General features: G+C 55.4%; 1 protein-coding gene across 1 annotated transcript in view; it reads right to left on the minus strand.

The window, feature by feature from the left end:
- Positions 1–39: 39 nt before the first annotated feature.
- The window catches only part of CFAP46 (cilia and flagella associated protein 46), a 110972-nt gene continuing 96037 nt past the window's right edge, over positions 40–14974 (minus strand). Inside the window, 9 exon segments of the mRNA XM_039465244.2 lie at positions 40–702; positions 2120–2200; positions 2296–2432; positions 2643–2724; positions 3890–4002; positions 4942–5044; positions 5341–5376; positions 5453–5513; positions 5608–5681. Of these exon segments, the coding sequence (XP_039321178.2) occupies positions 575–702; positions 2120–2200; positions 2296–2432; positions 2643–2724; positions 3890–4002; positions 4942–5044; positions 5341–5376; positions 5453–5513; positions 5608–5681 (815 nt within the window). The 3' untranslated portion in view covers positions 40–574.

Raw genomic sequence — 14974 nt, forward strand, 5'->3', positions numbered from 1 at the left:
CCCAGAGACCACACACACACACTCCCAGAGACCACACACACACACTCCCAGAGACCACAAACACACACACAGAGACCACACACACACACTCACGGAGATCACACACACACACTCACAGAGACCACGCACAGAGACTGGCTTTTGTTGTTTACTAGAACACTCAAATCGAAAACAGCCTAACAGGTCCTAAAGGTGCTCCTGGTCTGAGTGACCCAGCGGCGGCGTGGCGCTGAGAGCCTTTGTCGGCATCCTGGGGCTCTGCCGGGGGTGCCTCCTCCCCAGGGAAAGGCGGTTTTGCTGCCAGCATAAATGAGCCTGGGGCTTTGGAAGCCTCCTGATGGGAGGAGGCTCTTCCTGGCCCTAGGGAGAGACGCAGCTCCAGCCCCAACACAGACCGCATGGCGCACACGGGCAAGCAGAGCTGGAGGTCCAGGTGACCGCCCGGCAGGAGGGCACGGAGGAAGGTCTCAGGCTGAGGCTGCACCAAGGGCTGGGGAGAGCGAGCCCGGCGGTGGGGATGGGAGGGCCGTGGGCTGGCAGAGGGGCAGGGCGGAGGGCGGTGTCCAGGCCCGCACTACCCGACGGCTTGGTGTGGCAGCCCGTACAGGACCAAGTTGAGCGTGGTGGGAAGGAGCTCGGAGCTTTGGAGCTGTGGCTGCAGCTGCAGGAGCACCTTGTCCTTCAAGGTCTGAGAAGCCTCGTCTGTGGAGAGAGGGACGGAAGCCATGAACCCCGAGGATCCGCAGGACGTCCAGCCTGGCCGAGGGCCACGGCACAGGGGCGGGCACGGCAGGTGCTCCTACTGAGGGTGCCGAGGGGACACACTGCCATCCGCCAGGCCCCCCAGGGCGCCCCCACCAACTGCACATCCCTCCTGCACCGACGTGTCCAAGTCACCAACAGTTTCCAGGCCCAGGAGCGTCAGGGCAGGAAGGCCCCGCACAGCCCGGTGATGGCACCAGGACTGGGCCCCCTGCCCCGAAGCCCACTGTCCCTGACCCGCCCCTCGGCCGGGCGAGCTGCTTTGCTGGGGGGCGGCCGTCTAGGGTGTGGCTGCTGCCCTGCAGGGAGCAGCGCCCTCTGCCCTTCCTTCGCAACGGGTCGGTCGCCTGGGCTCAGGTCCCCTCTGCAGAGACCGGGGCTGGGTCACGGCTGAGCGGCAGCAGAACGACTCCGGCGTGGCTCCGCCCTTCCCGGAGTCCCCTGCAGAGCGCCACACCAGCCACGCCACGGTGGCCTCCGTGTCTGCACCGGCTCCGTGTTTGCGCTCCGTCCGCCTTCCTCCTGCCCCTCGCTCCCTCCCTCCCCCGACAAGCATGGGGCGCTGGGCCCGGCACCCCAGACTGCAGACCACATGCTCTCTACACGATAAGCTCCTGGCCAGTGGCGGACACTGAAGGGCTCGGCGGGGGGGCGCCTTCCTCGGCAGGGCAGACCACCCCTTCCGTGCACGGCTGAGCGCTTCGACCCAGGGTCCCGCGAAGCTCCGCTCTGCACTCCCCCCACCATGGCAGGAGGGTTTTGCTGACTCTGAAGGATGAGTGGGTGGGGTTGCGCCTGTCCATGTTTGAGAACAGACCATGTCCTGGGCCCCTTCCCACGTTGCCCCTGTGAGGCCGTGGGAGGGACAGGCGCTGGGTGTGACGTGAGTCAGGCTGCTCTCCAGCCTCAGCCCACGCACTCCCCTTCCAGGAGGCCTCTTCACAGGGGGGGACCCCTGGCCACATCCAGGGGCCGTCCGGACCTCACTGTGGGAGGGGCTTGGCACAGCTGCCCCCTGGATCTCCCACTGGTTCCCAGAGAGCCCCGGGCTCGCAGGATTCGTGTGATTGGCGCTGTCGCGGTCTTCGATGACCGCGATGCTTTCCCTGTGGGTTCTGGAGCCACACGGAGTCGCAGGTGTCACCACGGAGGCTCATGCCACTGCGGGGGGTGGGGGGTGCCCGGGGCAGTGCAGAGACGCAGGCCACTTCCAGGCAAGAACAAGCCTCCTCTTTCTGGCTCCTAGTCAGTGTCTGGAATCCCAGTTCCCCACGGGGAAGCCGAGACCCTGTCCCTGGAGGGCTGTGGGGAGCGCGTGTCCACGCTGGGGGACCCGCGTGCCGGCTGCCGCCCTCACCTTGGTTCACCGCCTCATCCCCGCTCATCTCCTGAAGGAGGCGCACGGTTTCTCCAACCGGCTTCCCCACGGCCAACAGATCTAGGGGAGAAGCGACCCCTCAGGCAGGCGTGGACACCCCGGCAGCCTTGCTGAAGGGCAGCGGGACAGGCCTGGGGTGCCCTGCGCCCACGCACTTTCCCAAAGGACGCTGGCCCGCAGCGCGTTGTCCTGCAGCAGTGTGGACCACTGGTTCGCCAGGATGCTCTTGACCCCCACCAGGCTCAGCAGGATGGCCACGTTGACGGGATCCTCCAGGGATGGCTTTGAGGCACTGCGGGGACCCGGCTCCCGTGGGCTGGTGCCAGGGGACCCAGTGGAGCCGCCCCTCCCTAGGCCCACCATCTCCCCAGTTGATGGAATGCGCCCCAGCGGCTCTCACCGTTCTTGAAACCCACCCCAGAGTCCCTGCTCTGGTGTGGCACCCCCCGCCCCTGTCTGACCTCACCACCCTCTGCACCCCCTCCCCCGGGCAGCCAGGCACCTCCTGTGCTCCGGGCTCTCCATGTGCCGCCTCATGCTCTGGTAGGACCGCGCCAGGTCCAGCACGACCAGCACCTGGCACTCTGCCGACGGGAGTGGGGGAAGGGCAGGAAGGGCGACTCAGCAGCCCTGGCCCGACGCAGGGGTGGGAGGGGGCTGTGCCCCAGGGCGTGGCAGGGCGTGGCATGCTGGCCACTCAGCTTCAGGTTCCAACCTCACGACCCTCAGGTTCTTTCCAGGGACACCCTGGCCGCAGCGGACCTGGCGGGCCTCAGGAGCCCAGGCCCTTCATAGCTTCCTCCAGACGACTGTGCAGGCAAGAGGAAGTGGTGGGAAGCCCACCTGGGCACCCCTCATTGGCTTCCTCTGCCCTGCAGGGTGGTCTCAGTGCCCCCATGGGGTCCACGCACCTCATGGGGGGCACCACACCTCTCAGGTCCCCAAAAGGCTCCTGCCAACCCCACACAGAGGAGCCATCTGCAGCCCCGTCAGAGAAGGTCACAGCAAGTGGGCTGGCCCTGCACAGGGTCATCCTGGTAGGGTGGCAGCCATAGGAGCTGACCGGGGGTGGCCTTGGCACAGGGCTGAGCCACGCCTGCCTCCTGACCGCTGGCCCTGTGGTGTCCAAGTGGTTGTACCTGCTGTCCAGGGCAGGCTGCTGTCTGTCTGCCACCCTCAGGCCGTGGCACGTGATGTGCCCCTAGACATGTGCTCGAGACGGCGGTCACGCCTGCCACACTCATGCCACACCCTCAGCCTGCTGTGCTGTCCCCACCTCCTGCCAAAAGCACCCGACCTGGAGCTGGCTGGGGTGTCATGGTGCCAGGCACAGCAGGGCCACGCCTGGCAGACCCTCCACACCGGTGGACAGCGAAGGGGAAGGCAAGGCCCCAAGTGCCCACGATTAGACTAGAGGAGCCCTGAGGGAGGGGCCGTGACCAGCAAGGTCCTGAATTGCCCAGCCCATCCTTCCTGAGCTTCTAGGCCCAGCACTGACAGGCCTGCCAGGTCTGAAAAGCTGGGCAGGGGGAGTGGGGACACTCTGAGAAATGAAGGGTGGCGGGGGTAGGGGCAGAAGCCCCCGTGGCTGCCACGTCTGTGTGGGCCAGGCGGGGGTTGCAGGGGCGGGCAGAGGGGCCTGTGGCCACAGCAGGTGGCGGCAGCACCAGCAGACGACGGTGGCCCTGCTCCGCCCTCAGACGGATTTGTCCTGTGCCCGTGGGGGGGTGGCCAGAGGACCCCTCTCACCTTGCAAGTTCATGGCGACCAATCTCTCCACTAATATATGGGACAGGAGGCGCTCCATCCCATAGAAGAAGAAGCCGCTGCAGCTGCCCAGAGCCTGCTCCCACTGGGCCTGGCTGCAGAGAGAGGAGAGCGTGGGTGAACGGCAGCCACACACCCGCGCCAGTCCGCGGCGTGCATTCTTCAAGCAGGCCACGCATCCTGTGTGGCCCACACCCATCCCGTTCGCGCGTCAAACACAACTTTCTTTCATTTTCCCGATGCCCATGTCTCTGTCCTCGGTGCTCTGACCGTGGGTTAGGATGAAGCCTAGCCAGCGGGACTCTCCGTGAGCAGGGACTTCTGCGCTGGAATGAACACCCGATCCCCGGGCAGGGCTGGCTGTGGAAAGCGCTGGGGGGTGCTTTCCCAATGGCCAAGCATGTGGAGGGCAAGGCACCCCCAGTACTCCAGGCAGGGGAGACAGTGACCAGACCAGGGTTTCCTCCTTCCATACCTGACCCCAGCCCTGCCCCTGCAGCCCCGGCTTCCCAACACACCTGCCCCCGCACCCACCTGCCCCTGTACACACCTGCCCTGGCACCCCTGCCCCTTGCACACAACTGTGCTTCACACACCTGTCCCTGAAGCCCCACCCTGTCATGCAGCCTGCGACATGGAAGGACCCCTCCCACCCATGGCACCCCCTCCCTGGTTGCTCTGGTTCTCTGCTGGTGCTTCTGGACCACGGAACCCCGAGGGCACCTGGGGGGCAGAGTCTGTGAGTGGTCTCTGGAGTAGCTGCAGTGCTGGGGGTGAAGAGGCAGCCCCTGCTGCTGGACCATGTGCTATCAGTGACGCTGGGGCCCCTGGTCACCATCTGTAAAGTGGGTAACGGCGCCCCTCGCCCAGTCTCTGTGAGGACTCAAGGAGCCAGGTCTGTCTCAGCATTGCGTGCTGTGCCTGGTGGGACTTACAGGGCAGACTCAGGGAGCCGGGGGTGGGAGCAGCGGCTACTCGTTGCACCCCTGAGACCCGACACACACCCCAGCAGCTCCTGGGACCCAGATCCGAACCTGGGAAACTGCTTGCTCCCCAGATGTCCCACCCATCGCGACGTGAACGTGTCTTGGAATCTTTCCAAAATTTCTTGGGTGATGGAGACAGGAGTCAGCATTTCTGCAGGGAGAATGAGGTGGAGACACACGTCAGACACGACGCGCTCCGGGGTCCCTGGGGAGGGGTCACAGCGAAGGCGGGCGGGTATGTCCTAAGCCCTGGTAGGGTTATGGTAGAACCAGACCAGCAAGAGAGAAAACCCCAACAAATTAAAATATTTAAAGCCGAAACAGGGCAAGCACGTATGCTGATTTCAGCACCTCAAGGAGGCAGGTGCCAGCTGCTGCCCACCACGGTAGGGCAGCAGGGGGCGGAGGCCAGCGCGTGCCTGAGCGGGTGCCCTGTGCGGCACCCACCTGGGCCCTGGGCTTCCTCATACGGGTCCACGATGACTGAGCTGCAGTCAAGGAGGAACAGGAGCACCGGGTAGATCTGCGCCCCCCGCCCCCAACGTCCATCCAAGGATACACTTGAAGTTGTCCGAGTCGACCAGGATGCTGTCGGGGGGGATGACCCGGGGGAAGCTGCCCTGTAACCACAGACCAGGGTCACGCCGGGTGCGGGGGCCGGGACCCTGACCTCCCGCTGAGCCCGCCGCCCAGTCCCCCGACAGGACCCCCCACCTTCTTGCCCTTCTTCGACAGGCTTCTCTTCTTGGGGTCTCTGCTTCTCCCCTCCTTTTTCACGCCACCTTCTGCTGAAGACAAGAAAGAGGAGGGATGTTTCGCTGCAGCCGGAGGCCGCCCGGCCCCGCTGTCGGTTCATTTCATGTGGCACAACTTCCACCTCAGTGAAAAAAGACAAGTAGTGAGAACAAGCGATTTCAATTTTTGTAACGTTGACGTGGGAATAACCTCTCCAAAGTAAAGGCTCACGGGGCTGGGGAGAAGTCCCCAGGGAAGAGCCACTGTCTGAAGGCTCCAAGGCCCACCCGGCTGACCATTCACACACGCCACTGGGCACTCAGCAGTGTGCCTGGGCCCCTCGCTGGTTCCAGGCCTTCTGTGCCGGGATTTACAACCTGCCCCTGTCTACACCGATGCTTTCTTTTGCTGCTTCTGCGTGGACAGCTGTGTGCCCGGGAGGGCCGGCCACTCCCTCCTGCTTCTGCCCCATCTTTTCTTACCTTTCTTTGTGCCTGTGCTGGGGCCCCCAGTAGACAGTGGAATGGACGCACGATGGGGCTCACTGCCCGACCCCCTTCAAAGAGGCTGTTTCTAAGGGGGCCCCGTTAGGAAGGAGGCTGCCTCTAGTTTTCGATGGATTCCTTTATTAGGATGGGGCATTGCGCTGTGTTCCCGGCTTACGAGGTAAATGTGTGCATTTTATCAAAAGCTTTACCCTGTGCTGACTGAAAGGCTCGTACCTGCAATCTGTTCTAGGACATTTGTAGCATTTTAGGGTTAAATTGGAGCCGGGCACAGTGGCTCACGCCTTATAATCCCAGTGTTTTGGGAGGCTGAGGTGGGAGGATCACCTGAGCCCAGGAGTTCAAGGCCAGCTTGGGCAACATAGTTAGATCCTGTCTCTAAAAAGACACTTAGCTGGGAATGGTGTCCTAGGCCTGCAGTCTTGGCTATTTGGGAGGCTGAGGTGGGAGGGCTGCTTGAGCCCGGAGGTTGAGGCTGCAGTGAGCTATGATTGTGCCACTGCACTCCAGCCTGGGTGACAGAGCGAGACCCCGACAGGGAGGGAAGAAGGGAAGCCCAAAGGCTGACCGGAGAGATGACAGTGTGTCGTTGTGTGTGCTTTCTGGGCTGCTGGAGCAGTCTGGGAGCAGGTAGGCTGGCCTGTGGAAGGTGGGAGGAGCTGTCGACTTTTCTGTTTCTGGGAGATTTATCTAACACTGACGTCATCTGTTTCTTGACAGTCTGGCAGAATTCAGAGAAAACATGGAAAAACTGATTTTGTGTGTGTGGGAGGACTAAATCCAGGGACATCCTTTTGTGTTGGTCATGAGACCGTCGGCTTTCCGTTCTTCCCGGAGTCTGAAAGCGTCTCTCCTGGCATGCCGCCCCTGCTGCCCAGGGCTCGCACTGTGTTGGCTCCACGCGGCTCCGTGGCTGTCCGTGGCCTCTGGCATGCGCGGAGGCTGCGTCTCTCCGTCTCTGACGTTCCCGGCGCTCTTCTCTGTGGCATCTCTGTTTCCTTGGTGTCGCCGCGGGTGCCGTCTGCGTCTCCTCCGCTTGCTTTCGGATCACTCTGCCTCTGTGCTCTGACAAATCGGTGCTGAGCTTATGAATTCCTGGCACTTGTCCCAGTCTAACGCTGGCATTTACAGCTGCAGCACCTTCTAAGTCAGGTCAGCAAAGTCTCGCTAGTTTTTGACATTTCCACCATCGTTTCATTTCTTCTGGGTCCCAAGAGATATTCAGAAGTGCAGTCTTGAATTTTCAAACGCACCAGGATGGAAAAATCACACCTGGGGGACCGCTTTTGGCCCTCGTCACGCTGCGCCTCAGGCGTGGGCTGTCTGCCTGTGTCTGGGACGTGGTGGGACCTGCTTCTCCATTTAGTGATTGCTCCCAGTGTGCTTGAGAAGGTCGCAGACCGCCACGTCCTGGGCACCGAGCTCCACGTCTGTGTGAAGCCGAGATGGTTAACCACGTCGCCCCGAAACTCCTCTCTTCTTGCCTTGTCTGTCAGACGCATCCGTAATCCAGGAGCAGCGAAATGTCCCAGCGTCGGGACCCACAGCATTTGCTTCTTGTATTTGGAGGCTGTTTCATCTTTCCGAGGAGTCGAACCTTTCTCACGATGGCCACGTCCCTGATAACGCTGGGCTCTAAAGTCTGTTTCCCTTGCGAGGCAGACGCTGACCCTCCCGGATACTTTCAAGTATTTACTCATTTTCACTTCTCTTCCTTGGTCTCCTGTGGGTCCTTTTTGACGGGCGTGTTTCCTGCAAACTGCATGTGACTGGCGCCCTTGTCTTGCCTCTGTGGTCTCATTGGCGGGGTTGGCTCATGGACCTTTTTCTGAACGCTGGAAACAGATGCTTGGTGCCACAAAGAAAAACCAGCACTGAGACAAAAGATCTCTTACTTAGCAAGCAACTTTTGCTTCCTGGACTGCCGGAGGGGCACCCTCGCTGGCCATCTTGCCTTGAGAGGACAGTGAACAAAGGGAAACCAGACGTATTCGTCCCTCACGCTGCGTCTGAGCTCCGCTGGCTGGAGCCAGAGCTCACAATCTAAACTAAAACCTGATTGGCTAACAACGGAAAACTTTTTGAACAGGCAAGGGGCATAGGCTGTGAGCTGGGACCTGCCTGTGAGCACGTCCGGCACGGATATCTTGGTTAAAGTACAAGGACATGGAATGTACTTCATGCCTGTAAGCCCGGCATGTCTAATAGATACACAGGACAGGGCTTCACAAAGAGTTATCCGCACACTTATGATTTATCCTATTTTTTTTCTGGCCGAGTCTGGCTCTGTCGCCCAGGCTGGAGTGCAGGGGCATGATCTTGGTTCACTGCAACCTCCACCTCCCGGGTTCAAGAGATTCTCCTGCCTCAGCCCCCCAAGTAGCTGGGATTACAGGCGCCCGCCACCATGCCCAGCTAATTTTTGTATTTTTAGTAGAGATGGGGTTTCACCGTGTTGGTCAGACTGGTCTTGAACTCCTGACCTCGCGATCCACCCTCCTTGGCCTCCCAAAGTGCTGGGATTACAAGCCCGAGCCACCACACCCAGCTGATTAGTTCTTTAACAAGAAAGAAAACTCCGAAGAGGAACTTTTACTTCCCACGTTGATATACAACGTAAGTGGACCATCTTCCGCTATCTGACGTCTTTATTTTTATTTGTCCTGTTTTTCTGTGTGTTTCTCCATGACTAGCTGTGGGATCCCTTGACTGAGGTAAGTGGCCCATTCATTTCCTCATTCATTCTTCCTTCTCTGTTCGTTTGGAGTTTGCACACCGGTTCGTTGGGCTGCCAACACCTGGCCGTGCCTCAGACTCAGTGGTTCATGGCTCCGAGGACACTCCAAGGCTCAGCCTGATTCTTCTTTTTGTGGCCACTTGGTAATGTGTTTCAAAGGCTTAGATGACTGCAGCCGGCTTTCGGTGACTCTGTGGTGAGGGTTCTGTGAGTTTCCGTGGCTGCCATTAACCAATTATCACAAAAATGGGGGCTTGACGTGGCACCGCTTCCTGTCTGATGGTTCTGGGGTCAGAGGTCGGAATGGGGCGCACTGGCTCACGATGGCGGTGGCACCGGCCGCGCTGGTCCTGGAGGCTCCTGGGGAGAATCCTTTCCTGGCTCCTGGCCGTGCCCCTTCCTCACCGGCACAGTGCAGCCTCCAGGCTCTCCTCTGGACTTCCTGCTTCCCTCGTGGGCCCACGCAGATCCCGGGAGTGCCTCACATCTCACGTCTGGAACTGCACCTGCGAAGGCCCTGGGCCACGCCACCCCGTGGGCTCACGGGCACCGGGGCTGGGGCGTGGGCACCTCTGGGCAGCCGGCATCCTGCAGACCACACCGGTGCTGGAGCGTCTAGCCCTGCCATGGCGGTGGGGAAGGGAGGACGATGTGTGGACAGCTGGAGCCCCTCGTAGAAAAACAACTTGAACTCCACCTCACACTCCACAGAGTCCATCTCAGACGGCGGTTAGATAGAAATGTGAAAGTTGGGGGAAAAAAGAGGTGGATTTAGAAGACATCATAAGAGAAAACCTTCATGATCACGAGGAGAACAAAGATTGGAAAACCCCAAACACACCTAACGACAGACCACAGCAAAGACCAGAAACAAGGCAGGGAATTCCATTCAAGCAGCGCTGAAGCCCCCGCCGGAGCAGCGAGGCAAGAAAGAGAAATAACAGGCCGGGCGCGGTGGCTCACACCTGTAACCCCAGCACTCTGGGAGCCCAAGCTGGGTGGATCACCTGAGGTCAGGAGTTCAAGACCAGCCTGACCAATATGGTGAAGCCTCATCTCTACTAAAACTACAAAAATTAGCCGGGCGTGGTGGCACGCACCTGTAATCCCAGCTACTTGGGAGGCTGATGCAGGAGAATCGCTTGAACCCAGGAGGCAGAAGTTGCAGTAAGCCAGTTATCAGGCCACTGCACTCCAGCCTGGTCGACAAAGCAAGATCCCATCTCAAAAACGAGGAAGAAAGAAAAACAAAACGCCTGGGGGTGGCAGAGTGCAGCGGCTCTCGCCTGTAATCCCAGCACTTTGGGAGCCCGAGGTGGGTGGATCACCTGAGGTCAGGAGTTCGAGACCAGCCTGACTATATGGTGAAACCTCATCTCTGCTAAAACTACAAAAATCAGCTGGGCAGGGCGGCACGAGCCTGTCGTCCCAGCTACTCCCAATGTTGAGGCAGGAGAATCGCTTGAACTTGGGAGGTGGAGGTTACAGTGAGCAGAGATCTCACCACTGCACTCCAGCCTGGCGACAGAGCAAGATTCCATCCCAACAAATCAATAAATAGAATTTTAAAAAGGAAAGAGAAACAACAGGCAGACACGTCAGAAAAAAAGATGTTAAAATTATCTGTTTTCAGATAACAAGCTCTTATATATACAAGACCTCAAAGACTCCACCGAAAACCTGTCAGAACTAATAAATTTAGTAAAGTTGCAAGATACAAAATCAACATACAAAAATCAGTAGTATTTCTATATGTTACCAATGAACTAACTATCTGATTAAGAAATTAAGAAAATAATCCTATTTATAATAGCATCAGAAAGAATAAAGTACTTAGGAATAGATTCGACCATGAAGTGAGAGATCTCTGCCTTGGAATCTATAAGACACTGATGAAAGAAATTGAAGGAGACGTAATAATGGGAAGATAGCCTGTGTTCGTGGATTGGAAGAATTAATATTTTTAAATGCTCATATTACCCAAAGCAACCTACAGATTCAATGCACTATCAAAATTCCAATGGCATTTTTGATACAAATAGAAAACCAATCCTAAAGTTTACAAGGAGCCACACAAGACCTTGAATAATCAAAGCGATCCTGAGCAAGAGCAAAGCTGGAGGCATCACATTACCTAGTTTGCAATTATACTACAAAGCTATAGTAATCAAAACAATATGGTACTGGTATAAAAGCAGACACCAGGCCCAATAGAACAGAATGGAGAATTCAGAAATAAACCCACACCTTCAGGGTCAGCTGATATTTGACAAAGGTGTCAAGAACACACAATGGGGAAAGGACAGTCTCGTCAATAAATAGTGTTAGGGTAACCCAATAACCACACACAAATCAATGAGTTTGGAGCCTTATCATATACCATCTACAAAACCCAACTCAAAATGGATTAAAGGCTTAAATGTAAGAACAGAAACCATACAACTGCTAAAAGAAAACACAGGAGAAAAGCTCCTTGATTTTGGTCTTGGCAATGAATTTTTTGGATGACATCAAAATTATAAGCAACACAAGCAAAAATAAACACGTGAGATCACATCAAACTGAAAAGGTTCTGTGTAGCAAAGCAATATAACACGACGCAAAAGCAACATATGGACCCAGCGCACCCTCAGAGGCCATTTGCCTGACTTCAAGAACAGGCACGGTGGGCTGCAGGATTTTGGGGTGCTGATCCTGGAGGTGAGGTCATAAAAAGCCCTGGCTCTGCAGTACAGTCAGGAGGTGGGCGCCGTGGGCGGGGAGCTGGGCTCGGGGAGGAGAGTGACTCTCAGTGGGTGTGGGGCCCGCTTCCTGCCTGGCGCTCCACTCAGGCATTTTTCTTTTCTTTCTTTTTTTTTTTTTTTTAGAAGAAAGAGAGAAAGAAAAAGAAAGAATAATAATAATAGTAAAAAGAATGAAGGAGAGGAAGAAAGAGGAAGAGGAAGAGGGAGAGAGAACGGGGGTGTTGCTTTATTGCCAGGGCCAGAATGCAGTCTAAAAATGGGTATGCCTATAATTGTGCTTAATAATAGGGACATTAAAAAAGTGAGGGAAGAAAATAACGAACAAGCAGCCAACTAGTATTTCATTTAAACCTGTAAGTAGGTGTGATGTGCTAAGAGTTATGTTTTGTGTATTTAAAGTGGAGAGTTCTATAAATGTTAATTAAGTCTACTTGTTCCGGATCTGAGTTCAAGTCCTGGATATCGTTGTTAACTTTCTGTCTCATTGATCTGTCTAATATTGATGTTGAAGTCTCCCACTATTATTATGTGGGAGTCTAAGTCTCTTTGTAAGTCTTACATATCTGGGTGTTCCTGTATTGGGTGCATATATATTTAGGATCTTTAGCTCTTCTTGTTACATTGATCCTTTTACCGTTATGTAATGTCCTTCTTTGCTTCTTTTGATCTGTGTTGCTTTAAAGTCTATTTTATCAGCAAAAATTGCAACTCCTGCTTTCTATTTATTTATTTTTGCTCTCCATTTGGTTGGTAAATCTTTCTCCATCCCTTTGTTTTGAGTCTTTGTGTATCCTTGCATGTGAGATGGGTCTGGATGCAGCATATCGATGGGTCTTGGCTTTTTTTTTTTGCCTGTTTGTGTCTTTGGATTGGGGAATTTAGTCGACTTAAATTTAGAATTTAATAATATATGTGAGTTTAATACTGCCATTTGATGCTAGCTGACTGTTTTGCTCATTAGTTGATGTCAATTCTTCATTATGTGGATGCTCTTTACTTTTTTGTATATTTTTGGAAAGGCTGATACTGGTTGTTCCTTTCTATGTGTAGTGCTTCTTTCAGAAGCTCTTGTAAAGCAGGCCTGGTGGTGATGAAATCTCTGAGTGCTTGCTTGTTCACAAAAGATTTTATTTTTCCTTCGCTTGTGAAGCTTAGTTTGGCTGGATGTGAAATTCTGGGTTGAAAGTTCTTTTCTTTAAGGATGTTGAATATTGGCCCCCACTCTCTTCTGGCTTGTAGGGTTTCTGCTGAGAGATCTGCTGTGAGTCTGATAGGCTTCCCTTTGTGGGTAACCTGACCTTTCTCTCTGGCTGCCCTCAGTATTTTCTCCTTCATTTCAACCCTGGTGAATCTGATGATTATGTGCCTTGGAGTTGCTCTTCTTGAGGAATATCTCTGTGGTGTTCTCTGTATTACCTGGAGTTGAATATTGTCCTGCCTTACTAAGTTGGGAAAATTTTCCTGAATAATGTCCTGAAGCGTATTTTCCAGCTTGGATTCATTCTCTTCGTCACATTCAGGTATACCTATCAAGCGTAGATTAGGTCTTTTCACATAGTCCCATATTTCTTGGAGACTTTGCTCGTTCCTTTTTATCCTTTTTTCTCTAATCTTGTCTTCTCATTTTATTTCATTAAGTTGGTCTTAATGAAATAAAACCTCTGATATCCTTTCATCTGCTTGATCAATTCAGCTGTTAAAACTTGTGCATACTTTGTGAAGTTCTCACGTTGTGTTTTTCAGCTCCATTAATTCACTTATATTCCTCTCTAAATTGTCTATTCTCTTTAGCATTTCGTCAAACCTTTTTTCAAAGTTCTTAGTTTCTTTGCATTGGGTTAGAACAAGTTCTTTTAACTCACAGAAGTTTCTTATCATCCACCTTCTGAAGCCTACTTCTGTTAATGGAACACATGTATTCTCCATCAGGCCTTGTTCCGTTGCTGATGAGGAACTGGGATCCCCTGCTGAGGGAGAGGCGTTCTGATTCTGGTTATTCTCAGCCTTTTTTGGCTGGTTTCTTCCTTTTGTTGTAGATTTATCCATCTGTGGTCTTTATTATTACCGTCTTTATAGTTGGGTTTCTGAGTGGACGTCCAACTTGTTGATTCCAGCACTAAAATCTGAGCAGCCCACTGCGCCGGCCAAAACAGCAGCGTTAAGATTGATGGTGCTTTCCTGACTCTGCACCAAGAACCGCCACACCAAGGCAGTGGCAAAACCGCCTCGCCAGCCATGAGAGTCGCACTGGTGACCCGTGGGGCTCCTCCGCTGGGAATCTCCTGGTGTGTGAGCCACAAAACTTGGTCTGAAAGTGTGGCATCCTCCCGTTCTCTGCGCTTTCACTGGGAGCTACGGTCCCGAGCTGCTAGTGATCAGCCATCTTGGATCTCTCTCCTCCCTCCCACTCAGGCATTTTTCTAGGGAGGTGGCGCCCTTCACTGTCAAACACGGGCTCCGAAGCCTCCGCAAGCCTCGTGTCTGTGCCAACCAACTCCCGCTCCAGCCTCCCTGCCTCTCCACCGTGCACTCCCATCCCCTCCAGCCTGAGCCCCAGCCAGTCCCGGGCCACTGAGTGCCCTCTTGCCACGCAAGGCAGACACACCCTCCACACGGAGCTCACTAGGGGAAGGCAGGAGGGCGGCCAGAGGGACAAACCAGGTTCCGAGAAGGGGCTGACCATGGCCTGTGGATGGACGGGGCACCCAGTGGGCCAGAGTCACACGGAGACCAGCCATAGGCTACCAGGCCGGCTGCTTCGGAGCTCCTGGGTCTGGAGGCACCTCCCTGGACATGGCGCCTGCGGGGGGTTCTGCCCTCTGCCTGACTTCCTCCACCCAGGACCCACGTCGCCCATGTGCTGTGGTACGAGCTTCCATGACCCTGATACAAATTTGCTGTTTCTGTATTTTACGTAAAAAATTTCCACTCACAAGCAGGAGACTCCTTGAGGACTTGGGGTCACAGGAAGGGTCAGAGCACCAGAGTACAGAGTCCACGGGACCACAGTAACTGCCTGCGTTTGAAGTGAGCCACGCGATGGGACCGGATTGCACTCCTGTGAGTTATTGCCACGGCGAAGATCCTGGCACGCCCGGCCCCCGGGCTTCCCCCAAACACCCGGGACCCCCCCTCCCGCACCCGTGGCCCTTTCCCCCGCTTCTCCTGCAGCCCCAGCCCCCACCCCAGGAAGCGACTGACCTGCCTTCTGACTTGTACATGAGTCTGTGTCTCCCAGGCGTTTGTAAAAATGAAACCTGCCCCCTGCGCTCCCTTCATCTGGCCTCTTTCCCTCAGCCTAGTCCGTAAATTCTCGTACTTCAGCAGCGTCCACAGTCATGATAAACTGTGTTCTTGTT

This window comes from Saimiri boliviensis, chromosome 12 (genome assembly GCF_048565385.1).
Source record: "Saimiri boliviensis isolate mSaiBol1 chromosome 12, mSaiBol1.pri, whole genome shotgun sequence".
Classification (NCBI taxonomy): Eukaryota; Metazoa; Chordata; class Mammalia; order Primates; family Cebidae; genus Saimiri; species Saimiri boliviensis.